Genomic DNA, 26,803 nt, shown 5'->3' on the forward strand with positions numbered 1-26,803 from the left:
GCCTGCGTGTTGGCTTCGTTCCTTGAACCCCCTTTTTGTCCCCGCTCCCCTCCCACCCGCCTTCCACTCCCTGCGATCTCTCTCTCTGCCTGTGCATCGGTATTAGTATAACAGTGCCTTTCCAGTTGAGAAAGAGCAAGGTTTACCCAGAAAACTGGGAGAGTAAGTTTGCGTAGCTGTTGGCAGCCACATACCCTTCCCCAACCCCCCCCCTCCATATTCGCCTACCCGTTTTTACCGCTTCTTGGAATTCTCAAGTTCTAGCGACGCGTCGACATCCTCAAATATATATATATTTCTTTGCATACGTATGTATTTTTGTTCAGTGTCCGTGGGGCTCGTCTCCCCGCCCCGCCCTCTTTTGTGTGTGTACGTGCCGCCCAGTTTGAAGTTCCGCTCCCTCTCTCTCACTCTCCTCTCTTTCCCTCTTTCTGGCTCTCCATTCAATGGAATTTTGTTGTTTCATATTTTTGCAGCTAGATTTCATGTGCAATTTCCATTTGGTGCTGCATTTTCGCAATGTTGTTTATGTCTTGTGATCTTTATTTTGTTTTCCAGCATTTTTCCAAAGAGGCTCGTCCGTCATTGCAGCAACAACAACTAAAGTGTTTTCAACTACAAGTGAGAGTGCATGTGCACATACAGACATACGAACGTAAGTAGGTACATATGTATATGTATATATGTTTGTAGGAATGTAGGTGAGAGGGCATGTCTGCAAACGTGTGTGCTGGCATGTGGCCTCATAACTGTTATACAAGACCAGACACCAACAGTTGGGGGCCATAAATTAGCACCTGAATGTTAGCTGGCCATCAGTTTCAAAGGGAGCTTTGAAACGAAAAATCAACATGTGAAATAATTGGGGAAACATAAAACGAGAATTAAAAGAGATAGGAGAGAATAATAATAACGTTTGTGGTTTATTCTGCGTAGGCTTTTCCAACTTACCCCGTATGACCACAATTTCGCACTGCGTTGCTAATTTCTTGGCCCTCGCTGTGCTCCTATTCCATTTACTCACACGCCCCCCGCCGAAAAGTGGGGACACGGAGGGGAAGAGGGCGAGAGTGCGATGACGTCTAGCTCAGAGCAACTACAACTACAGCTCCATCCGCCTTTCTCCATCTCCCTTCCACACCTGCTGCTGCACGTGTCTTGCGAAATTATTTCGCCACAATAACAAAATCCATTAGTTGTTTACGCCAGTTTGGCGCAATAAAGCTCCAAAAATAAGATCAAAATATCGCCAAGTGCAAAGTGCATTATAAACTCGGTGACTTTTGACGATTTCGAAAAGTTTTTTTCTTTTACACGAGACGCTCCCCCGTCTCTTTTGTGCCCATGTATATGTCTGTGTGTGTGGGTGTGTCTCCGTGTGTGTGTGTGTGGGTGTGTCTACGCATGTGTGTGTGTGTTGCTGGTGCGACAGAATTGATTAATTGTTTATCTGGCTCGCTTACACGTTCCGTTACTCAGGAACCAACAGACGTCAATAAATAAAAAATTGATACCACACACATGTGCAAATATTCAAAACGAAGTGGCTGATACTCTTGGAGATCTTTAAGTATGCATAGGATAGATAGAGTAAATGACATTTGGTCAGCAAAGGAATTATCATAGGCTATTTTCTAATAATATTACACTTAATTTTTATATAAATATACATTTTATAAGCACATACTATCTCTGCTTTACCTTTATTATCATTTAAAATCGGATTCTTTATGTGTAAGAGTGTTAATGCAATAAATTTATGGGGCCTTGCAAGCAGTGTGCGAAATTCATATTAGTCGCTTTAAAGATACACTTGTACATATATACAAAAGTACATATAAAGTCTAATAGATTATAATGGCAAACGAGAGACAAGGAGTGGTTCTCGTAGTTGTTTCTTTTTCTTATCTGCAGTTACGGAAATTGCTTTGCTTGAGTGCGAACGAGGCGGGTGGGCGGATGGGGGACAGGGGATCAGTTTAAAGAGGCAGAAAAGGGGGCCAAGTCACTTAAGAGGGGGTCCAAAGAAGGGGCGTGTCATTGAATTGTTTCAACCAGAATAGCACAGCCCGCTATAAGGGAACTACATATAATATACTATATACATACATATATGGAATCTATGAGTCAGTTCATTATCGCCAAGATTATGATAAGATCTTACAGACTTTGAAATGACAGATATACATTCTGATTAGTCTGAATGATTAGTCAAAAAAAATCATAGGTTTTACTTACGAATTGATAGTAATTTGTGTCTGATAAGTGTAATGTAAATATAAATAATTCAATAATACAAATTATTGGCTGTGAATAATACTGATGAAATTAGTATTGAATAATATTTGCCTACTTTATCACCCGTTGATAAATCACAAAAGGGATGCACATTTTTGACGCTGAGCTATTGAAAAAATTGCCCCAGGGAAATTCCATTTACATAGCTTATGAATTTCATAACAGGTTCTTTGAAGTAAAAATCCCTTTGTCAACAGAACCACATGAGTACAAAAAATCAACTGGTTCCAGGTGGGTTTTTATTTGTTTTTTTTGGTTTTTTTTGTTTTTGTGGGAGAAGGGGCCCAACCACGCCTTGAATTCCACCGATTTCGTCAGCCAAAGTTGGGATTACAGAACTGTTATACGTGTCCTATCGCCAGGGTCTCCGGTGTCACCTTCAACTGTTATACACATGTATGTACTACTTACGTTGTCTTCTTTCGCTTGTAGTACACTTTCGAGAATCCAGTTTTGGGGGCTCGCCCCATGGCACACACACACTGAAAGCTCTCTCCGTGTGTGTGTGTGAGTATATGTGTGTGTGTGGGCATTTCTGTGATTGTATTTGGGGGTTTGCCCATGTGCGCTTGCCCGTCGCTTCTGTGTTGTATATACAAAATAATCGATTTTTTACAACATTTTATCGTATGATATTAGCTTTTCATTTGTATTGCGGCTGTGACGTCAATGATGATGACGTCGCCCGCTCTCATGCCATCTCACTCTCACTCTTACTCTTACTCTCACTCGGGAAATGCCATCTCGCTCGCACTGGATGGGGTCAATGCAGAAGGCAATGAAACCGCGTGGAAAATTTGTGAAAATCGCCGGCCTTCGTGTTATAAACAAAAGTCATTAATTATAATACGTTTTTGGCAACTGTAAATAACTTCACGTGACGCTTGAACAAAAGCCGGAAAATTCATTTGACAGAAAAACGTCGAAAAAGACACACACACACACACACACATTAGTGGGCAAACAGATAAAAAACGAAATTAGCGACAAAAAACCCATAAAAATGTTCAAAAGGCACAACAAAAATATTTAAAAAAGTAGAAATAAACGCACATGTTATACGTTACAGTCAAATGAGTTTAAGAAATAAATTCAAAGGGATAAATAGCACAAGCACTTGGAATAGTAAAATGTATTACTAGCAAACTATTTTTATCATAATAACTCTTTCGCTTTGGAATTAGGTATAAAATATAATAAAAATAAACAAGCAAAGCAAATATACGCCAAATGTGAGCAGACACAAAACCGTAAAATAAATAAAAACGAAATATTATCAAAACATGAAATATAAAAACTTAAAAAAAATACAATCCAAATGATTGGATTTGTGTTAAAAATAGCAAAACAAGGTCACAAAAAACACATAAAGTATCCTTAGTTTTAGTTTCTGATTTAGTTTCGTTCACAAACGTGCCTCACGGATATCGGAAATGTTAATGAATAGTAATTATGACGATTGTGTGCCATTTATCAATACACATACATACATACATACATATACTATTTAAGTCCATACATGGTTGAGCAATTTGGATGAATAAAAATCGCAATATCTAAAAATATAGAATTCCATTAATGAGCGCCGCCAGTGGCAGTCATTAAAAATCGCGCTTTTGGCCTTCGAAGCGGTTGGCTGATTATGCGGTGTCGGCGGCGGGGGCGGGGGCGTCGGCGAAAAAGGGGGGCTTGGTCAACCAGAAGTAGTAACACCATAAAGATACTACTGCCATATGTACTATATGTATGTGTGAGTGAATTCCCCTAATCAGGAACTCCTTTCGCTTTCGTGCAGAATGGAGTCGGGTTGGGCAAGGTCACGGGGTAAAGGGCGGCGAATAAACTTCGTCAAGGTCACCGACGTATAACAGTTAATGCCACCCCGCCGCCACACACACACAGTAAACTTAAGACTTAAGATTGCAGGTGATCATCGCAGCAGCGAAACAAAAAACACGTTTTATCTCGAAAAACTAACCATCCGACGCAACGGAATAAAACTGGTTGGATTGGTCGGCGTTTCTCAACCGCTGATAAAGCCACAAATGTACGTATGTATGTACATACATACATACATATGGACTAGACATCTGTACATATGTATATTTTGCCAGCTAACTAGGTGTCTTGCCTTGGAAACGTTTTCGATTAAGATCGTAAAGTTTTGATATTTCTTTGGGACATTTGTTGGTACAAAACCAAACACGTTTCAGACACATGAGATGACTGGGCCATGAACTGCGGGTCTGCTGCCAGCGATTTAGATTAGGACTAGACCGACCCGTGCCATAAACCTAATCGATGGCGCGATGCTGTGTCTGCTGTTCGCGAAGCACGTGAAGCGGTCAAACGGTCAAACGGCCAAAAGTTTGTAAGCTCAAAGGAGAATTGTGTTTTTGAATTTCAAACTTTGGGCGCGCTTATCTTAGCAGCGCTGCCAGAACTGCGGACAATTTAGATACGAAGTAGTGAACATAGGCAACACAACCAATTGCTAAGACTAAGCATGAATAATTAAAATTTACAATTTGCACTTTAGCAAAGCCTTAAAATTTAAAAATAACGACATTTTTGTCATTGCTAACACGCACTGTGGGTTGCCGGATCGTCAGGAATATAAGTGGGTATTTTCTACGGTATTTTTTCAGTATCTATCGACTGAGCACGCAGTGCTGCACAACGCTGCGGCGAAAGTGTTGCGAAACTGCGCAGCAAAGAGTTTGCAAAACGTATTTTGTTGTTGTGTTGCTCGCTAGCGAATCCAATAACTATACTATGCGATCTGAGTTTGCGGCATAAAAATACAAAAATTGCCAAAGCAAAAGCGGAGGGCGAAAAACGCGAAAGGCAACGCTTGAAACGCCAGTGAAGTCGTGGCCAGTGAGAAGATAACACCCATTGTTGTTATTATTTATTTATTTTTTACATATTTTTTTTAAACCGCTGTGCGGGAGTGCGTGGTGTGATAGCAAAAAGTGAGCGAAAGAAGTGAATAAGAAGACGAAAAAGGAGTGTGTTGGGGGCAATGACAACGTCGACAATTAAGACAACGGGCGGCGAGGAAATGCCGCCGGCGGGGGTGGTGGGCGGTGTGGGCGATGTCGCCGATGTGGGAGTGTCCGCCAGCCTGACCAAACGGGACTCCGAGGAGGATACGTGGGCATCCAAGGGGTACAACTACATCAATCCGTTTGTCCATCGCATCGAAATCGACAGTCACATTGAGGTGGCCAAGGTGAGTCCCCCAATTTCCTTCTATACCATTCTTCTTATCCCACGCCCCTGTTTCTTTTCCCGCTTCCCTCTAGCCATCTCCCTCTGTCATTCATGCAAATCGGGCACATGTGCGATCTCTTTAGGCGCGCATTCAACGGGGGTCTGATGATTTGAGCTCTTCTTCAAACATATTCACAATACTTTCTATAGCACATTAATAAGCGTTATCCCCCTTAAGCTCCATTTTAAATTGTAATTAAATACCATCCCTTTGCCATCCTTCTTTACATCCGCCCCTGGCGATCTTCACTGGAAAGTGAGAGAGGGAGAGAGAGAGCGGAAGAGATGTGGAGAGAGCCAAAGAACTTTCTTTCGCCCATCTCTCTCATCCGCATTGCACTTGACATGCATTTGCCGTTACATTTGGTCAATGTTCTTGTTCGTGCTTGCATTGTTTTTGTCATACTCTTTGCTTCGTTTTTACCGCTTCGTCCATCTGATTTTTTTTTATCTGTCTCTGCCGACGGCTCTGCCTACGTCAGCGTATTCTTTTTTTGCCAGCGGCAGCGAGAATCGTATGATTTTCTTGTTCTCTTTGTTGTTGGTAGGCCCGCAACTGGGGGGGCTTGTTGTTGTGCATTTTGTTGGTATGGCCATTGCTATTGCTAATGCTGCTGCGACGCCGGTTCTTTTGGCTCGTGTGCCGTTATTGTTGTTATACATATGTAGTTGTTGTTCTCTAGTTTTTGTTGTTGTTGTTGCTGTTATTGGTATTGACTGAAATCCATCCATCTCGCTCGCACTCGCCAAGTCAATGGGTGCCCAGTTCCGCTTTATTCCCGTTTTCTTTGGCCATTTTTGGTGGGTGCTCGAAAGAGATGGGAGAGCATATTGGGATAAAAAGATATAGGGGCTCTATAAAAACGGAATATATTTATAGAGTACATTCGCATGGAACTGTTAAAGATACAACAATTAACAAACCGACCAGCCAGTAAAGATAAAGATATAAACGAGACCATAAAGCGGAAATAAAATATACCTTATAGATACACTGCTCTAAATAACTGGCTTAAATCTGCATAAATCTTGATATTGATAAAGCCAGGGGTAAACACAAGTACATACAATGTTCGTTTTGACGACGTTACCAAATGCCATTGACCCCATGATTTTATCATGCCAAAAATGTTATCTTTCAGATACGATAAAATAAAATGTTTTTTTTCAGCAAATTTTCTCACATAAGCAACGAAATTTACCATGTCAATTGCAATTTGTAACATTTATTAATAGAAATGAATCCGAAGCAGTCAATACTATTAGTAAGCTCGCTTAGTTTCCTTTGCGAAACTCAAAAATAGAATGTTCGTATATTACCGAGAATCATTGTGGTCAGTAATAAAATGTCTGCTCATTCTTGCTAATTATATTTGTTATGCCATAAGGCTCGAGTTTCCAGTCCCATAGCTACCAACGTATACCTACCACCCTGAATTCCTCAAAAGCAGAATATCACCCCACCAGTCAATCCGACACTTTATCACTAACTACCATTGCAGCGTCAGGTGTTTTACTGCCTTTAAAGAGTCCCCTAATCAGCGAAACGGTTCGAGTTTCTCACACGTGGGCTAATGGGAGAATTTGGCACGTTGGATATCCTATAGTATTTCCGTGCCCCTTTCCATTATTGTCTTATATTTCCTATACATTCTATATTTTGGTATACCTCGCCATTTGTACTTGGCACTAATTGCTCGGAGTGGCAAATATACAATAATAAACAAAAGCAAATACAAGTGTTTCTGGTTGTTTACGGATCAGTGCAGATTGCCCGGGAATTGGTATAATTTTGGTTAATCGTTGCACAGAGAAAAAATTCATGATGTCACTAATGTTATAATCAAAGAAGTAATATATAGAAAATGCTATAAGACACTATCAAACTTTAAACTATGTATAATAGCATATAACATATTTTAAATACACGATATTAGTATTTAAACATAGAAATAACACTCTCTAACAAGAGTGAAAGTGATGTATCATTTTCCGTATCATTTTGACACTTATATTTGTAATTAAAAGTCAACATACACACCTTGTATTTATGATGTATTGTTCGGCTGATTCACGGAAAATCGCGAATATGGCGTGTTTCCAATGACTTGTAGCAATTGCTTAAGGGATTTAAAGGGATTTCCGCTTCTAGGAATGAATAATAATGGCCTTTTTATAGTTTATTTGACAAACTCTTACTTCAACAAACCCCATTAACCTATATACATATAAGAATCACGCGAGGTAAACAAATACTATATAAACGATCTCAGTGACGCACCCACCCACATGGCGCTATCGCTGAGTCAAGTTTCAAAGTCTTGAATAATAAAATGATAATTGTTGCAAAACCCAGCAACAACATTGATAACTGCAGCGGGGCGTAGTCGTAGTATTTAGTATAGAATAATACGGCCTGAGGTCTGAGATCAATTGGGGAAGTGGAAGCGATGCACTTGTTGAGCCATTGACCCACTAAAATAATAAATGAATGAATAAATATAAGGCTCAAGAGTTGGCTGAAATCGGGGGCTTTTGCGGGGATACCATTCCATTGCGTGCAGAAAACAAAAAAACCCGTTTCGCTTTCATTTCGCTGCCGACCAAAGTTCAAGGCACTTTAAAATGGCCCTGACATTGTTGCTACTTCCCATCAAGTTGGCCTGCACTGCATTTGGCTAAATGCTGGCAGACACTCGATTAATTGGATTTTTAATGGGTATTTAGAAAGTTACTTTTTCGATTTAAGCTACCGACTAGCATAACTTTACTTTTGAATACTTTAGATTCTTATATACTTTGGAATACTTTATATGCTTATAGAGCCTGCTTGGGAATACTTTATATGCTTATAGAGCATGCTTGGGAATACATAAATACCATTTGGCTGTATTTTCAAATGTATATGTACATACATCTCATTAGCTTTGATTTCTTATAAATAGAGATTAAAATGTGAATCTGTGGAATGCTGAAAAGCACAAATTCGACACTGATCCCCAAGCATAATGTGGCAATTAGGCGATAATCCCCAAGAGTTCCAATACAATATTACTAATGGCACCCGCTTCAGACATTGTGTTGTCTGCCTTGCGATTATTTCCATGCGATTTCGTGGAACCGATTTTTATCAAGAGGGCCGGATCGGATCGACAGGCAAAGTTCAGTGCGTTAACCGGCGGGCCTCCACTCGACTGATAAGTCAGCCATATATCAATATATACTACCGGCGATTGGCAGTTGGGAAATGTAAACATGGGGCATACTGTTTGCCGATCCATTGATTTGTGGGGTCTATATTAATAGGCGTCTGCTTGCATAAATTAATGGCCACAATTCGCCATGTGATTTGCCTTCTATCCGATAAGCGATAATTGATAAGTGATACGTGATTATCATTATGCCTTATTTCTAATCAAGTGCGAGTGTACCCCAAATAGTAATATTATCCTAAATATATCCCAAATGCTTCAATCTCCTGAGATCTATATGTTAGTTCTTTGTTTCAAATGTCACCGAAATGTGTAGTCTACACTATCGATGTTTTCTACTGAAAATCATTTCAAATCGATTGCACTTGACAACGATGTTTTTGCACCACTAGCGTAATATAGTGAATCCCCCATATAGAAGTTCTACTGTACACACATACATATGTACACTTTTGGCAGTGCGTCAAAATTATTGTGTCAAGAGTTTGGCAAGACAATTACACAATGTCGATGGCCGAAACGCTGGACTATCTCATCCTGGGCAATCCAGTCAGTCAGATGGTCATCGCGTCGGCGAACGCCCTCTTGGAGATCATCGGACTGGAACCTTGGCCAATGGCAGTGGAGGATTCCATCCTGGCACTGCATCCATCGGCGGCACAATCGTATGTGCGTTCGCATAGCTCACTGTACTGCCTCGCCGGATGCCATTATCATTTTGTGCGGCTGGCGGGGATCGGCGGCGCATCGGCCATCTTTATGAGTGCCTACTGCAAGTATGTGCTGCGGGACATCGATAGCATCAGGGAGCAACTGGACTCGCAGGCATTCGCCGATGTGGCCAATCGCATCCACTTTCTGCACTCCTTTGCCCTGATGGCCATGCCCCTGGCCCACTATCCCTTCCTCACCGGCACCCTAATGATCACCGGCACCCTCGCCTTCAGCGGTTCCATGTACTATCGCGCCCTCACGGGTGAGAAATGGATGCAGCCGTATGCCACCATGGGAGGATTCTGCCTGATGGCCGCCTGGCTGTCGTTGGTGCTGTAGAAGAATCACAGAATCACCAATCACTGCTTGTGTATACCTTGTCCAAATGATGGATCTCATTCCACTTACTTAGCTGGCAGTAGTATATAGTGAATATAGTCAGTCCTAAAAGTGAAGTCTATACTTGGGCCTTTGCAGCCGATGGAAGACACTTTTAAGATCTATATTGCTATGATCTGTTTTGCCCCATGTAAATCAAATAAACAATACGAAAGTACCATCTAAGAGGCGTTTACATTTTTTTAAATTATTATTTCTGATATTAAGTTTTTAATATTCAAATTATTACCTCCTACTTGCTCCTACTAACTTTGAATCCCCGCTTTTGAATCGGCGCCTATTTTGCAGATCTATGTGCTGACAGTGCTGCTCCTGCCCATCCGCGTGGTGGGCTGCGTCCTCTCCCTGATCTCCGCGTGGATGTTCGCCTGCATTGGCCTCTATGGAATGACCCTGGATGATCTCAAGGCGAAACCCCTCACCGGCTGGCGGAAGTGAGTAAATATGTCAATCCATTGCAAAAAACCACTGGCTAATTATCATCGATTCGATTCACACCTTTCAGACAAATGCAATGCATGACGGCCCGTGGGATGCGCATGGTGTACACCTTCGGATCGTTCCACTATGTGACCATGAAGGGTCGAGCGGCGACAGCGAAAGAGGCACCCATTTTGGTGGTGGCACCGCACTCCTCCTACGTGGACTCCATCCTGGTCGTGGCCAGTGGCCCGCCCTCGATAGTGGCCAAGCGGGAGACGGCGGACATTCCGCTGCTCGGTAAGATCATCAACTATGCGCAGCCCATCTATGTGCAGCGCGAGGATCCCAATTCGCGCCAGAACACCATCCGTGACATTGTCGACCGCGCACGCTCCACAGACGACTGGCCACAGGTGGTCATCTTCGCCGAGGGCACCTGCACCAATCGCACGGCACTGATTAAGTTCAAACCGGGCGCATTCTATCCGGGCGTGCCCGTCCAGCCGGTGCTCCTCAAGTATCCAAATAAATACGACACCTTCACCTGGACCTGGGACGGACCTGGAGTGTGAGTAACCCAAGAGCATTGAAACTGCATTTCAAGTCAAATATTAATCCAATTTGTATTTCCTGCTTAATTTAGATTACGCCTGCTGTGGCTGACGATGACGCAGTTCTATAACCGCTGCGAGATCGAATATCTGCCCGTGTACACACCATCGGAGGACGAAGTGGCCGATGCCAATCTGTATGCCAACAATGTGCGCGAGGTGATGGCCAAGTAAGTGGGGCAAATAGCCCATTGAATGGGGTCGGAAATGGAAATTTTTTGGCAAAAACATAATTTGTACAAATGAAATGGGCCATTTCCTTAGCCATTCCTATTTATAGCATTCAAATGTTAAGTTTATACTCTATATCAAAGCATTTAGTTCGATCGAGAGGTAAACAAATGTCGTTGCTATAAAAGGGACTTGAATGGTTTCAAGATAGCGAGATTGTTTAAATACTTATGTACTAAGAAGTATGCAATTTTTGTAGGGCCCTGGGTGTGCCCACCTCGGATTATTCGTTTGAGGATGTGATTGTGATGAGCCGAGCCCGCGACATGAAGATTCCCTTCCCCGGCGACATCGTGGAAATCGAGCGCACCATCGAGAAGCTGGGCCTGATCGAGAGCCAACGGGACGCGGAGCTGTGCAAGGGCTTTCTCCGGCTGTCCAACACGGACAGGTTGGACATCATCACGTTTGGCGAGCTGCTCCAGGTGGATCTCAAGAATACCAATCTGCACAAGCTGTTTGCCCTGCTGGATCACGTAAGATGCTAGCTCCCTTGCGCTGCTGTCTCTTTCTAATTGGCATTGTCTATTTCACTCGTTTTAGCGTCGTTCGGGCACAGTGAGTTTGAAGAGCTTCCTGCTTTGTTCCCTCTTCTGTAAATTGAAGAACTCCGATCTTTTGACCTTCCTGCGCGCCCTCATCCACGTAATATAATATATATATGTTGTATAGAAGTGTGCATTTATTTGAACTAATTGATTTTTGATTCAATAGATCTACAGCGAATCCAGTCAGCAAATCGACAGGGAAAGTTTTGTGCGATTGCTGAGACACGCTGGCGGCAAACTGAATGAACAAAAGGCCCAGGCGCTCTTCTATGCTCTGGATACCGACAACCTGGGCTACGTCTCCTTCGGTGAGTATTTTATCACTCGCCTAAAATCCGAATGTTCTAATCGATTTAAACGAAACAAAACAGATTCCTTTGCGGAGCTCACGGAGAAGCAGAAATCGAGCTATAAATTTCTCTATCACAAATCGGAGCACATACGGCGACCGAAGGCGGCAGTTACAACGGCCGAGAATTGAAGATCTGGAGCACGTTTTTGTGTGTTCACAGGAAATGGAGTCCAGCTGGAAGACGTGGAGTTGTAACCAAGAGAAATACCCAACCTAAGCAGAATGTTCAACTGTCGAGTGTATATTTTTAATATTTATTTATCGTGTAGCGCGTGTCCTGGCACCCATATATTGTAATTAATATAATTTTTATTATTATTACCATAGTTTCTTGTTAACAAATGCTCACAGCACAGAGATCCGGATCTGAATGCGCCCAGCTTTGTTGTTATTTATACTCGGACTCTTAAACACAAGTCATTTCATCTTTGTGATTCTTATTATACACACCTACGTTATATATACACACAAGAGAAAAACAACTTAGAGGATATATAAACAAGTATGTATCTTATGTAGAGGCAGGCAAAGCAACCATCAAGCCCATGAATATTTCCTATTTCCACGGCCAAAACGAGCAACCACAAAGAATTGTATGGCTAGCCATAGGTATAAGACATAACAGCAGACCCAACCAACGAAGCTCTCCTTCGATCCCACTCACTAAACACCACCAAGACCAAACAGAACAACGGAACTGCGATCGAAATCGATCATAAACACCACTAACCAAGTAAAACTGAACCACCACCAAGCACACCAAAAGGAAAACTATTGTAAAACCAGCTGTATTCGATAATTGATGGTAATTCTAATTGTCATTTAAAAAAGATAGAGAACAATGTCACAATGTAAAATGGACTAACCTTAACTAAATTGAATGCACGATCTTATATACGAGACTTGCATAAAATACTTTAACGAATTGATTGTATATTTCATAGACGATTGTAATACTTTGAATATCTTCTTGATTTGTGTTAAAATGTTTTGCATAATTTAATATTGCTGAATTTGAATTTAAGGATCTCCGATCTGTTGTATGTGTCACCCTCAGATCTATAGTTCCTCAGAGCAAATGCTATGCCATTTGGTTATCGAACATTTCTTGTGCATTTTGTAACCCACACGGCCAACTTAACTAGACTTCAGACCAGCACCACCTGGCACTATGGAGAGCAGAGATCTATGCAGAGCACAGCCTGTACTTAAGTCGAGCATCCTGGGCACACCCCAACCTCACACACAGTCTGTTCTATATATGTTATAAATTGGAAAAAAAGAGAAAAAACACACTAAAAGGCACCTGTAATTGAGTAATTGTAAAGAATATCTGCAATAGGAAAACTGCTCGAGAGGGCAAACAGGAGAACTCCTCTGTAGTTTTTACATTTTGAAAGAAACTAAAACTAACCCTAAGCTAAACGATCTAATTTATGTGCTATTGTAATAGATATTATTAGCGTCCTAAGCCAGCACCGTGAGCAAATCCAAATCGGCCGAGAAATCTGCTCAAAAAAAAAAACAAAATATATATATACAAATATATATGTGTGTACGATTTTAAATGCAGTCTGCTTATCAATTTGATGATGGTTTCGGATGGGTTTGATGGGCGTTTTCCCGAAAACGCCCCCACTCCATGGTGAGTTGATCTGGAACGTAAAGATCGACGGGAGCAGCACAGTTGGACAGCGATATTCCAGCGGAACGGATCTTATTTTTTTTCTAGTGCTTCTGGTGTTTCCAATGTTCAGTGGAGTTTCCTTTTGAAAGTGAAAAAATGAGTGGAGTAGCTGCGAGGAGCAGACTCCTGTGGTGCTGGGCCGTCTTGGCGATCCTCACAGATACTTGGCCTTATGCTGACGGTTTTGTCAACTCGTAAGGACTCGTTAGCGTTTAATGTGGTGCACTCCACTAATATCAACACATGTCAACTGCTTTTAGGCCGAAAATTATTAGTAAAGATGGCAATTTGATTATTGAATCGGGAGCCAATCGCAATATTAGCTTTCGACTGAGCGGAAATTCACGGTTTACCATCAACGAGGAGTTGGATGTCATGGAACTCTTGCTGGCCACCAGTGGCTCCAAAAAGCGAACCGCTGGCGGCAAGGATGAGTTGAACACCGCCGATGAGTTTGTGGATGCGCGGGAGCTGGCGGATCAGCTGGCCGATTTCAATAGGCGCGCCTTTGGAGCCAATGGTTTGAATGCAATGCTGCGCTTGCAGCAAAACAGGTGAGCATTACAATGGGTATAAGCCTATGCGATCTCTGGATGTATAGCAGTTTGATCATCGAAAATTGGGATGCAGCCTAATGTGCTTAGCCTCATGTATGCTGGATCGTATGGGTTAAAAACTATAAGTACTAGGAAAGCTAAACCCTTTTCTTTTGGGACAGGACCCGAGGATCGATAGCGCTGATACGGCGCTTGCAGTCGCGAGTTAGAATGGTGGAGAACTGGGTGGATCGGATGAAGACGCAGTTGGATGCGAACAGCTGCGCAAGTGGACCATGCGTGAATGGAGGCACCTGCTACAACACCTACACCGGATTCCGCTGCCAATGTCGCTCGGCATTCGAGGTGGGTACACACAATCACACACATTCTTTGAATCCTCATGATAGTCCACCAAAAAAGGGGTGTATTAGTGGGCGTCTGGGGTGGCAACAGCACATGTTCTGTACCAGCGAGTGATATGCCCGTAAGATTACTGAACTGCAAATAACCTTATATTGCAATAAGGAACGCGAATTCTTTAGAAAAAGAGCAATGCTTTAAAAACCCACTTAAACTCACTTTCCTTCCTTCAAATGCAGGGCAGCAAGTGCGAGGTGGACGTCAACGAGTGCGCACTGTACGAGGGCACCGACCTGGGCTGCCAGAATGGAGGGCAGTGCCAGAATCAGTTTGGCTCGTACAGCTGCCTGTGCCAGCCGGGCTGGCATGGGATGCACTGCACCCAGCGCAAGGCGGATTGCTCGCAGTCCAGTGCCTGGGAGCTGTGTGGCCATGGTTCGTGTGTGCCCAGTGCGGACGATGCCGGCTATCGTTGCATCTGTGAGCCGGGTTGGAAGACCAATGGCCTGACGCCCATTTGTGGCGAGGATGTCGACGAGTGCAGCGATTCCGCTGGCCACAAGCCCTGCTCCACGAACTGCATCAATCTGCCCGGCAGCTTCACCTGTGCCCCCTGCCCCGTCGGCCTGACAGGGAACGGGATCAGCTGCCGGGACTTGGACGAGTGCCAGACGAACAACGGTGGCTGCAGTCTCAGTCCCAAGGTGGATTGCATCAATACCTATGGTTCGTATCACTGCGGCGAGTGTCCCATCGGCTGGACCGGTGATGGGCGCAAGTGCGAGAGAAGCCCCCAGGACTATGACATCCAAACTGGACAGACGCCAAGAGCCTGTCCGGCGGCCAACAATCCCTGCTATCCAACGGCCAGCTGCTTCCTGATCTCCGGCACCATATCCTGCCGATGTCCAGTGGGCATGGTGGGCACTGGATACGCTCCGAATGGCTGTGTCAATGGCACCACCACGAATTGCTTGGGAAATCCCTGCCTGGTGAGTTAAGCTCAAGAGTTTCTTAAGCATTTATAATCCATCATTTTGAATGCTCCATGTGTAGAATGATGGCATTTGCCTGGATGCCGGACCCTCGAACTTCACCTGCCTGTGTCCCAGTGGCTTCCGTCCGCCGATCTGCGAGCCACTGCCGAGTCCCTGCGATCGACAGCCCTGCAAGAACGGTGGTCGCTGTCGCCCCACCACCAGTGGCGATCTCTTCGTCTGCCAGTGCCTGCCCGGCTACCGGGGTCGTCTTTGCGACACCCGTTTCAGCAGCTGCAACGGCATGCTGAGTGCGGCGAGTGGCAGGCTGAGGTATCCGCCGAGTGGCACTGGTTACGAGCACAATGCCCAGTGCGCTTGGGTGATCCGGACCAACGAATCGCTGGTGGTGAATGTCACGTTCCAGAGCTTCGATGTGGAGGATTCCACGGAATGCCGCTTCGATTGGCTGCAGATTAACGATGGCCGTTCGGCGGCTGCTCAGATAATTGGACGCTATTGTGGTAACCATTTGCCGCATGGCGGCAATATCGTATCCTCCGGCAATCAGCTCTATCTGTGGTTCCGATCCGACAACTCGACGGCCAAAGAGGGATTCGATCTCACGTGGAACTCCATACGGCCGCAGTGCGGTGGTCGCATCAATTTCGACACCCACGGCACACTCGCCTCGCCGGGATCGCCCGGCAATTATCCCAAGAATCGCGACTGCCGGTGGCAACTGGTGGCGCCCACCAACAAACGCATCAAGCTGACCTTCTTCAGTTTGCAGCTGGAGCAGCACGAGAATTGTAACTTCGATTATGTGCTGGTGAGTTTTTCGGCAATTTCCAAAGGTTTCCAACTTGCTAATCCTTAATTGCCATGCTTCTTGCAGATCAGGGACACGATTTCCGGACGTGAGCTGGCCAAATACTGCACCACCGGAGGAGCGCCGGCACCGCTGCTGCTGCCCACCCACCTGGCGGAGATCCATTTCCATTCGGATGCCGAGGGCAGCGACACGGGCTTCCAGCTGCACTATTCCGTGGAGGAGCGTGTGCCCGGCTGCGGTGGTGTCTACACCGCCAAGCAGGGTACCATTTCTGAGTCATCCAGAGCCAATCCCGAACCAGGTGGCGTCTCCTGCGAGTACGAAATCCAATTGGCCGTGGGCGAGCTGGTGGCCATTCAGTTTGTGGTCCTGGAGCTGGATCCACTGGACTGCGTGGAGGTGCTGGACATCACGGACGAGGGCGGTAGCATTCTGCAGGATAAGATATGCGGCACGGATGAGGCGCGTCTGAATCCTCCTGCCTACACATCGCAATTCAATCGGCTGAAGATTAAGTTCTATGCCCGTGCCGGCAGCTTCCTGTTGAACTACCGGACGGCCTGCGCTTATAAACTGGACAGTGAACAGGGCACCATTACCTCGCCCGGTTATCCCAATCTAACCAGATCGGATCGCGTTTGCACCTATACGATTAATACGGCCACCAACACGGTGATCAGTTTGAAGAGGATCGACTTTCAGTTGATCGGTGCCGATAACGACGATGAAGACACCGACATCGATGGCTGCCTGACCACCAACTTGAGAGTGAGTACCGCACCAGGCACATAGCTATCTGCATTACCATTACCTCCATCCCTTTTCCTGCACAGATCAACGATGGACTGAACCGCCAGATCCTGGGGCCCTATTGCGGCAAGGTTCAGCCGGCGGAGGAGTTCGTTAGCGAGACCAACTACCTGCAGCTTCACCTGGAAACGGAAGTGGACAGCGTGGGGCGTGGCTTCAAGTTCGAGTATCGAGCGCTGCCCAGCGGCGGCGATAGGTGCGGTGGAGTACACACCCGTTCCGGCGATCACATCCGTCTGCCGGGGAATGGGAACTCGTATGCCAGTGAAGCCACCTGTTACTGGGTGATAATGGCGCCGGCGAACAAGGCCATCCGCCTGCACTGGAACAGCTTCCGTTTGGAGAGCTCGATGGACTGCAGCTTTGACTATGTGGAGATCTACGATAGCCTGGGTGCCCAGTTGGGCGACGACAAGAGCAAGCCGATGGCCAAGTACTGCGGCTATACGGTGCCCGAGGATCTGCTCAGCCACTCGCGTCAGCTGGTCATCAAGTTCGTGTCGGACTACAGCGAATCGGATGGTGGCTTCGACATGAGCTACACGTTCGAGGAACGCGCCCGGTGCGGCGGTCACATCCATGCGACCAGCGGCGAGCTAACCACACCGGACTATCCGGCCAACTACTCAGCCGGCTTGGATTGCGATTGGCACTTGACCGGCGCGCTTGGCCATCAGCTGGAGATACAGCTGGAGAGCTTCGATCTGGAGCTATCGCCGAACTGCTCGGCCGATTATCTGCAGGTAAGGAACGGCGGCGGCAGAGATTCCCCGCTGATCGGCACCTTCTGCGGCCGGGATATACCCACACGGATACCCGGATTCAGTCACGAGATGCGACTGATCCTGCACACGGATACGGCGATCAACGGCCGTGGCTTCCGGCTGCGTTGGCGCGCCTTTGCCTTCGGCTGCGGCGGACGACTGCGTGCGAATACGGGCGCCATTTCGTCGCCCCGCTACCCGAATCCGTATCCCAATCTGGCGCACTGTGAGTGGCGGATTTACGTGCATCCCGGATCGGGTATTTCGATACTGGTCGAGGACATGGAACTGGAGGGCTTGAGCAATTGCTACTACGACAGCGTGAAGATCTACTCGGGCATTAGGCTGCCCAACCAGAGCGCCGACAAGGTACTCTGCAGGAGCGATGATCTGGCCAATCCGCTCATCCAGCTGGACAACAACGAAGGCACCATCGTCTTCGATACCGATTTGACCAACTCATATCGCGGCTTTCGCATATCCTACAAGGCGAATTGCATACGCAACCTGACGGCCACCACGGGCAGCATCGAGAGTCTGAACTACATGGAACCATTCTGGGAGACAATACCCATCAACTGTAGCTGGACCATACGTGCGCCCAAGGGCAATCGCGTTCTCATCGAAATCTCCCACTTGGCACGGCACGAGCAGCATATGCCCACTGCCAACGTACCCGGCGGATTGTACATTGTCGATGGCCGGAATGTCCAGGAGGTAGTCACGCCGCAGGCGGTGAACATCAGTGGCGAAGTGGTGACCGTCGTCCACAATGCCAGCAATGTGAACTTCCAGCTGGACTATCGCATCGATGGCTGCATGGAGGAGCTGCGCGGCGAGGAGGGCTCCTTCCAATCGCCCAACTATCCGAAAATGTATCCCAACAACCTCGAGTGCTACTGGCTGATCACCGTCGAGCGGCACAGCGCCGTCGAGCTCACGATCGATGGCCTCGATCTCGAGGAGAGTCCCAATTGCACCAAGGATGCGCTGACGGTAAGCTTCCCAATGACATATGGCATATCAGAGGATTTAAGATACCAATCCCATGTTTCCAGGTGTCCAACCATAGAAACGCGGTGGCCAGCCACGAACGCCATTGCGGCTCCACGTCCAAACTGGTGATCACCAGCTCTGGTCACAGGATGCACGTGCGTTTCATCTCCGATGAGTCGCACAACGGCGGTGGCTTCATGGCCACCTATAGAACGGTGAAAACAAGTGAGTATTGATGCTATGATGCACCTTTTTGATTGATTGTATGTTTTTTTCATTGATTGTCCACAGCTTGTGGTGGCAAACTGGCGGCACGCAACGGAGTGATCGAATCGCCCAATTATCCGCTCAATTATCCGGCGCACAGCGAGTGCGAGTGGCAGGTGGAGGTCTCTCCGCATCACCAGATCGTTTTCGAGATGTCCGACCTGGATCTGGAGTCCGGGTACGGCTGCAACTGGGACTATCTGGAGGCGTACGATCTGGCCGAGGACGACTCGGAGGGTCGGAAGTTGTTCAAGGTCTGCGGCGATGTGGAGGAGAGTAGCGAACTGCTGGCTTCCTCATCCAATATGGCTGTGGTGCGATTCATCAGCGATGATTCCATCTCGCGCAAGGGCTTCCGGCTGCACTTCCACGAGTCCTGTGGCCAAACGGTACCACTTGCTGATCCTCTGCTCCTCCAACAAGCTCACAATTTATGCATTTTCCATTGCCCTAGATAAGCGTCGATGAGTCCATGTTTGATTACATCCAAATGTCGCGGCAGGCGGCGCGCAACGAGACCTGCTTATGGGTATTCCAAGCCCAGGAGCCCAACAAGCGCATCATCTTCACGCCCACCCATGTGAAGCTGCGCGAGGATGCCGACCAGCGGTATCCCACGGAGGGCGATTGCCTCGATGTGGGCGTCAAGATCTACGAGGGTACGGAGCCGCAGGGCACACCACGTCTCAAGTTCTGTCGCTCGCATCCGCCGGCCTTGATCTCCAATGGCCAGGCACTGACCGTCAGTGTGCCGCTGCAGCTGGTGGAGGAGTTCGAGGGACACTACATGATGATGGACACGTCGTGTGGCAGTGTCTACACCGCTCTGTCGGGCAAATTTAGTTCGCCCTATTATCCCGCCTCGTATCCGCCGAACATTGAGTGCCTGTGGCTGCTGGAAGCCAGCGTGGGTAATTCCATTAGTCTCACGCTGGAGTCGCTGGACCTGGAGAAGTCGGATGGCTGCAATCGGGACTATCTGGAGGTGCGCGAGGAATCGGAGCGGGGCCAACTGATTGGCGTCTATTGTGGCAACGAGCTGCCCGGTGTGATACACTCGCGCGGTGCCATCTGGATGAAGTTCAAGAGTGACGACGACACTGTGGGCGAGGGATTCATGGCCTCCTACAACTATGGTGAGTGTTTGGGATTTCGTATTAATTGTTATGCAATTATGAATTAATTGCTAGAGCACCACAATGAGATCAATGGCACGGATGGCCTGATCCAGTCGCCGCACTTTCCGAGCAAGTTCCAGGACTCGGAGCCGTACAGCTGGCGCATCACCGTCGACAAGGAGTACGTGGTGGAGGTATCGCTGCTCTATCTCAGCGATCTGGATCAACCGCACTTGAGTTTCTACGACGGCTATTCGGACATTGGTGCTCGCATCGAGGTGACCAGTGCCAGCGAACCCATCATCTCCAGCACGAATGTGCTCTACTTCAAGAGCAACCGTGGCCCGTTCCAACTCACTTGGAATCGGTTATCCAAGGAGGCGCTACGCTCGAATCGTACGGCGGAGGAGCGGACACGGCAGTGTGGCAACCAGTTGATTACCATCGATCGGTCGGTCATCGGCTTCCATTCGCCGGGCTATCCCAATGGCTACGAACAGCATCTCAACTGCTTCTGGACATTGGTGCCCTCGAATCTGGCCATGCATGCCGTGCTCACACTCAGTCAAATCGATCTGGAGATGTTTAGCGAGGATTGCATTGCTGACTATGTTCGCATCCACAGTAGTAACGATCTGCAGAACTGGTCGAAGCTGAGCACGCTGTGCACCCTGCCCACGGAGTCGAGTGAGCGAATCTTCCACGGAACGCCGTATCTCAAGGTGGAATTCGTGACGGATGCCAGTGTGAACAAGACGGGATTCAATGGCATTGTGCGCACGGCCTGCGGCTCGGAGATCACTGCCTCCAAGGGTCTGGTTAACATCACGGAGTTACTAAAGGTCAATCCGCGTCCGAACCAGGATTGCGTGTGGACGCTGAAAGTGCGCCAGGGCCGAAGGATCCAGATCGATTTCCCCGACTTCCAATTGCAGAACAACGCCGCCAGCGGATCGAGTGACTGCCGGAATTATCTCTTGCTACGCAATGGCAACGATGAAGATTCGCCCTTCCTGGGCCGTGGCAAGTACTGTGAGGATGTCGTGCACGAGGTGCTGAACACCACCTCCAATAAGGCCTATATAAAGTTCCACTTTGCGAGTCCACCCCGCTTCGTGGTGTCCTTCCGCTTCGAGGAGCTGCGCTACACCACCTCCGGTCGCATCCGTTTGTCCGCCGCCACCGACGAGGTGCAGTACATCAGCTCGCCGTATTACCCGAATCTTCCGCATCCGCATTCCGAGTGCATTTGGATCGTGGAAGCACCACCAGAACACCGCATAATGCTGCATTTCAATGGTGCATTCGATCTGTTGGACGCCACCGAAGCGACCAAGGAATGCGAACGTGAATATGTTCTGGTCAACGATGGCAGTACGGAGCTAAAAACGGAAATCGGTCGTTACTGCGGCAAACGTAAGCCGGACACCATTTACTCCACCGGTAATCAGCTGCGGATACGCTACATGACGGATGTCTCCGAGCCGCACATGGGCTTCAATGCCAGTGTGAGTGTGGCCCGATGCGGTGGCTCGTTCCACAGTCCGGAGGGTGTGATATCGTCGCCGGCAAGGGAGCTCCTGGCGATCCACGAGGATGGCAAGCAGCTGCAGGAGTGCGTGTACACCATCGAACTGGAGATGGGCAGCACCATCGATCTGATGGGTGAGCATATGCAGATACCCATGCTGCTCAATGGTAGCTGCTCGCCGCGGAATCATTTGCTGCTCGAGGAGATGGATGCCTTTGGGGTGAGCGGTGAGGAGAAGATCGTGGACACACTAATGCTCTGCGGCGATGACACGAAGCACCTGATGAGTGAGACGAACAAGATCGTCTTCCGATACCGATTCCTCGATGGCATACCGGCGGAGAGTCAGGGCTTCCGTTTCAAGTACACGTCGCTGGGCTCGCGTTGCGGCGAGACCATCTACGCGTCGGTGGGAGTTCTGCAAACACCCGGCTATCCCATGGGCGTGCCACATCCCATGCACTGTGTGTGGCACGTGCAGGTGCCCAAGGGCAGGAGGGTGCGTCTGGAGATTCTGGACTTTAACATGGGCTCGGCGGAGGAAGCCAGGCCAAGGCATCGCTTCAGTGGTCGTCTGGTCGTGGCGAACGATTTCATGATGCAGTCGGTCCTGGGACGCTACAGCCGAGATCCCCCCGCAGAGGTGCTTTCCTCTGACAACACCATGGCCATCGATGCCTTCCTACTGCCCATCGCCCAGATTCATGGCATCAAGCTGCGGTTCAGTGCCTACGGCTCCAGCAGCTGCCAGCGAGTCGCGTTGGACCTAAATGCGGCCAGGGAGGTTCAGTTCCAGCGGTTCAATGCCAGCACTACGCTGCACTGCAGCTACCAAATCGAACCGCTGATCAATAGCACCGTGCTGATTCAGGTGAGTCAATGATCGCAAATGAACTGTTCATTTTGCGAATGAACCGATGAATTCTGATCGATTTTTTAGGTGAAGGAATACAACACCAGTTCGGTGATGATGGGGAATGCACATCTCTGCGCACTGCTCTCGCCGCTTAAGTTCAACCGCTTGGAGCAGGAGGAGCGGCTAATGCAGCGCATTCTCTGCGATTACCAGCCAGCCGTTCCTGGCAAGCCCCTGCCCGCCATCCGGGTGCCATTCAACATCCAAATGGTCGTCTCAGCATCCGAGCGCAACGGACTGACCAATCTCGTCCTGGGCTACAGCATGCAGACATGCGGCGGTGTCTTTGTGCTGGAACCGGGCGATAATACAACGCTGCATCAGCCAACGGGAATGGAGTCGATGGCGGGCGCCATTGACTGTGCCTGGGCCATTGGACCCTATACGGATGCCAGTGGCGAGGACGAAGTGGTGCCCCAGGACATCCAGCTGGAGGTGTCCGTATATGATGTCAATCTGCCAGCGCCGATCTTGGCCATACAATCTCCGGCATCCCCATGCCTGCATCACTATCTCAAGGTAAGGTTCCGTAACTTTTTTGGACATGATATATACACTATATAAGTATTTGACTTAGGTGTACAATGGACCCGATCAGAACTCACCTTTGTTGGGACAGTACTGCAACCAGGCCACTGCTGTGCCAATGGTGGTGGAGCGAGGCCTCTTCCTGGAGTACCACTCCGATAGCTACTCGCCCAATGCCACCTTCAATGTGTCCGTGAAGTATGGCTCTGGATGCGGTGGCAAGCTGGTGTATCCCTACAGGGCCATCGACTTTGCGGAGCAGTACAAGAACAATGTGGAGTGCATCTGGGAGGTGGAGGCGGCGATGGGCTACCACATTGGTCTAACGTTCCATGGGCGCTTCTACATCGAGGACAGTCCTGGCTGCACCAAGGATTACCTGCTCGTTCAGCAGCACAACGAAACCACTGGCAATTGGTCCGATCTCCAGCGGATTTGCGGACGTGATCCGCCCGAGATGATAAACACCACATCACAGTCGCTGCGGCTAATCTTCCGCTCCGATGGCGATACGGTGGCCGATGGTTTCCTGGTCAAGTTCGAGAGGAATTGCGGTGGCCTGCTGTACGCCGACAGCGAGGAACAGGAGCTCTCCAGTCCGGGCTATCCAACTGGCTATGAGAAGCACTTGCAATGCAACTGGACCATAGTGCCCCGGAGTCCCGCGATGGGCGGTGTCCTGGTGAGCTTTTTGACTTTCGATCTGGAACAGGCGCCCATATCCGTTTGCCTCTTCGACAATCTCACGGTGACCACAAAGGATAAGGGCAAGGATCCGCAACGCAGCATTCTCTGCGGCGTCAAGCACAACCACGAGTACCGCGGCAAGGAGTACATCAATCTACTATTCCGTACGGATGGCAGTTACTCCGGCCGGGGATTCACATTGCGCTACACCAGCCGTCTGTGCGGTGGAGTTATCACGCAAACTTCTATGGTGGAATCACCCGTACAGCATACGGATAACAACCAGCCGCCCGGTAGTGATTGCTATTGGAATCTAACCGCCCCCGCGGGTCACAAATTCAACATTAAGTTCGTTTCCATCGACTTTGAGGCGAATGCCAATTGTGCCTACGATGGCGTCGAGGTCTTCTCCGGCTCCACGCCGGATCCGCGCTACAGGTGGGGTCGCTTCTGCGGTCGCTTTAACGAGGATCTGCCACTGATCAGTATTCCCCAGGAGCGTGGCATCATACACAGCTTCTCCGATGACCGCGATCCTTCGCGGGGATTCCGTGCCCTGGTTCGCGTAATGCCCAATTGCGATGAGACCATCTCGCTGAATGGATCGTCGCGTTATGTGTATAGCAAGTTCAACAACGCTGGCGGTTATCAAAACGACTTGGATTGCCAGACGGTGTTCCAAGTGAATCCCGATCAGCAGATCAGCGTGGAGTTCAGCAACTTCCATGTGCAAGACTCGAACGGATGCGGCAGTGACTATGTGGAGTTGCGCGATGGTGGCGGCACCTTTGCCGATATCATCGGGCGTTTCTGTGGCCAAAATCAACCGCCCACGCTGAGGAGCACCAGGCATACGCTTTACATGCGCTTCGTCACCGATGACAAGGTGACGGATACGGGCTTCCAGGTGACCATCAATGCCATTCCCCGGCTATGCGGCAGTACAGAGATTACGTTGAGCGCGGACGGCACCAAGGAGGTCACCATTAATTCACCGACACGAACGCCGGGTGGCAATTACGCCAATGGTGTGTCTTGCTTCTGGAAAATCAAGGGTGACTCCCTGCTGCGGGTGCAGTTCATCAATTTCGATCTCCACGCACCCGACAAAAACGGCAGCTGTGTGGAGGACTTTTTGAAAATCTACAATAGTGAGGTGAATGGAAATAGTCTTATTTGATGTGTGTATCTGTGTATTCATCTCATTGTTTTCAACATACAGGATGCACCGCTGTTGGAGCAGGGATTGGGCACTGACCTGGTGTTCAATGGCCAGACTTCCAGGAAGAATGGTCTCGGCTTTGCCACGGAGCACGTGTACTGCGGCAATGTCAAGCCGGACATCTATTATGGCCAGTCCAGCGAGGTGTACCTGAAGTTCCGGTCGAAGGGCTTGGAGCAGCGTGGCGGATTCCAGTTACAGGTCGCACTCAACTCCAACGGAGAGCGCCACTACGATGGCCTGCAGGGTCGAGTGCATCTATCCCAGTCATCCGATTGCAGCATCATTATCCGGGCTCCACCTAATCACACCCTGAGTTTGTACTACGCCGAGCTGATATTCGGCACCTACGACTGCGAAATGGAGCATCTGGAGGTGTTCGACAGGACGAATCGAACATTGCAGCGCGTCTGCTCCTTTGTGGACATGGGCAAGAGCCTGTTCAGCGATGCGAATGAACTGCGGCTGCAGATGAAGACCGGCTCGTTCTTGACCTCGCTGGATATCACCTATTTGGCCAGCCCGGTGGAGAAGGGTCCTGGTTGCGGCGGTCAGTTCTACAACACCGAGGGCATCTTCTCCAATCCCTTCTATCCGACCAATGTGCGCAATAACTCCGACTGCCAGTGGCTCGTCCGGGTGCCAAGTAACAATGTTGTCTTCCTCACATTTGAAGGTGAGTTGGTACTTATTGTCCTAAATCATTATGGTTTTTAATCATCCTTTGGTTTAGTCTTCAATCTGGGCTCGAAGACCACCTGTCACACGGATTACCTGCAGATCCTGGAGAAGAACGCGGCCGGAACTCAGCGCGAAATGAGACGCTTCTGTGGCGAGGACCAACCAAGGTACTACAAGAGCAAGCGCAGCGAAGTGCTCGTCCGCTTCCACAAGACGGTCAACTACGATGGTGTCGGTTGGGTGATCCGCTTTGCCGGGGTCTACTCCGACTATCAGATACCCAGGTACTTGTTTGGCGGCGGCGGCGCTTAGCCGCTTGACTTCTTCAGCCGCAATTGGTATTGGGAAGCCTGAAATCCAATTCCAACAATTAACTCATTTCTATTGCAATAAAACTATGTACATCTAAATAAAGAAAAACATCTCACCTTAAAGGGTCAAGATGTCTGTCATTCTGTTATGCTTTCTTCAGAAAAAAAAAAAAATTCTTCTTTTGAACACAGTTTGATTGGAAATTTAATCACGAGCTTAACGGTATATGGCATTCTATATTCAGACAGCTATTTTAAAAGTTGTGGTCAAAAAACCGATTATTATATCGATTCATTTCGCAATCATCAAAATTTGCAGCAATTGCTAAAAAATTAAAGTTGCCAAATTTGAATGCCAATCGATTGGAAATTTAAATACGAGTTTGGAAAGGTATGACATTCCATATTTTGCTTATTATTTATAACAATGTGGCATATAAAGTTTATTTTTAAGCAAAACTTCAGAAATTGAATCCTTTTGCGATATATATCGTTCTGGAGGCGATCGCC

The 26,803-nt window shown here is 48.0% G+C and overlaps 3 protein-coding genes across 4 annotated transcripts; all 3 read left to right on the plus strand.

Annotated features, from left to right (window-relative positions):
- Window positions 1-616: 616 nt before the first annotated feature.
- Window positions 617-12,390, plus strand: LOC122623306 (lysophosphatidylcholine acyltransferase). Of its 2 annotated transcripts, none has more exons than XM_043802383.1 (8): window positions 617-655; window positions 10,188-10,333; window positions 10,405-10,890; window positions 10,966-11,103; window positions 11,364-11,640; window positions 11,708-11,809; window positions 11,879-12,020; window positions 12,084-12,390. In XM_043802383.1, exons 1-8 carry the CDS (start codon window positions 632-634, stop codon window positions 12,191-12,193), a joined length of 1,425 nt encoding a protein of 474 aa, XP_043658318.1. In that variant the 5' UTR covers window positions 617-631; the 3' UTR covers window positions 12,194-12,390. The 2 variants fall into 2 exon arrangements, with proteins under 2 accessions (XP_043658318.1, XP_043658317.1); XM_043802382.1 differs by lacking the exon at window positions 617-655 and adding an exon at window positions 5,014-5,533.
- On the plus strand, window positions 9,096-10,061 carry LOC122623307 (transmembrane protein 256 homolog). The gene has a single exon (XM_043802384.1). It carries the CDS (start codon window positions 9,291-9,293, stop codon window positions 9,837-9,839), a length of 549 nt encoding a protein of 182 aa, XP_043658319.1. The 5' UTR covers window positions 9,096-9,290; the 3' UTR covers window positions 9,840-10,061.
- A 1,391-nt stretch (window positions 12,391-13,781) lies between the features above and the next one.
- LOC122623305 (cubilin homolog) lies at window positions 13,782-26,347 on the plus strand. The gene is made up of 15 exons (XM_043802380.1): window positions 13,782-13,945; window positions 14,012-14,305; window positions 14,470-14,653; window positions 14,890-15,642; window positions 15,707-16,459; window positions 16,526-17,230; window positions 17,296-19,032; window positions 19,095-19,257; window positions 19,324-19,688; window positions 19,754-20,435; window positions 20,490-22,819; window positions 22,889-23,383; window positions 23,442-25,235; window positions 25,302-25,977; window positions 26,035-26,347. Exons 1-15 carry the CDS (start codon window positions 13,848-13,850, stop codon window positions 26,292-26,294), a joined length of 11,289 nt encoding a protein of 3,762 aa, XP_043658315.1. The 5' UTR covers window positions 13,782-13,847; the 3' UTR covers window positions 26,295-26,347.
- Window positions 26,348-26,803: the final 456 nt, after the last annotated feature.

The sequence above is a fragment of the Drosophila teissieri genome, chromosome X, assembly GCF_016746235.2.
Source record: "Drosophila teissieri strain GT53w chromosome X, Prin_Dtei_1.1, whole genome shotgun sequence".
In the NCBI taxonomy this organism is placed as follows: domain Eukaryota; kingdom Metazoa; phylum Arthropoda; class Insecta; order Diptera; family Drosophilidae; genus Drosophila; species Drosophila teissieri.

Bases quoted from the DNA above. Each gene is read 5' to 3' on its own strand.
- LOC122623307 (XM_043802384.1), top strand. From the start codon at position 9,291: ATGTCGATGGCCGAAACGCTGGACTATCTCATCCTGGGCAATCCAGTC.
- LOC122623306 (XM_043802382.1), top strand. From the start codon at position 5,324: ATGACAACGTCGACAATTAAGACAACGGGCGGCGAGGAAATGCCGCCG. The intron at 10,891-10,965 runs GTGAGTAACCCA...TGCTTAATTTAG, and splicing joins ACCTGGGACGGACCTGGAGT to ATTACGCCTGCTGTGGCTGA. The intron at 11,641-11,707 runs GTAAGATGCTAG...CACTCGTTTTAG, and splicing joins TGTTTGCCCTGCTGGATCAC to CGTCGTTCGGGCACAGTGAG.
- LOC122623305 (XM_043802380.1), top strand. From the start codon at position 13,848: ATGAGTGGAGTAGCTGCGAGGAGCAGACTCCTGTGGTGCTGGGCCGTC. The intron at 25,236-25,301 runs GTGAATGGAAAT...TTCAACATACAG, and splicing joins TGAAAATCTACAATAGTGAG to GATGCACCGCTGTTGGAGCA. The intron at 25,978-26,034 runs GTGAGTTGGTAC...CCTTTGGTTTAG, and splicing joins TGTCTTCCTCACATTTGAAG to TCTTCAATCTGGGCTCGAAG.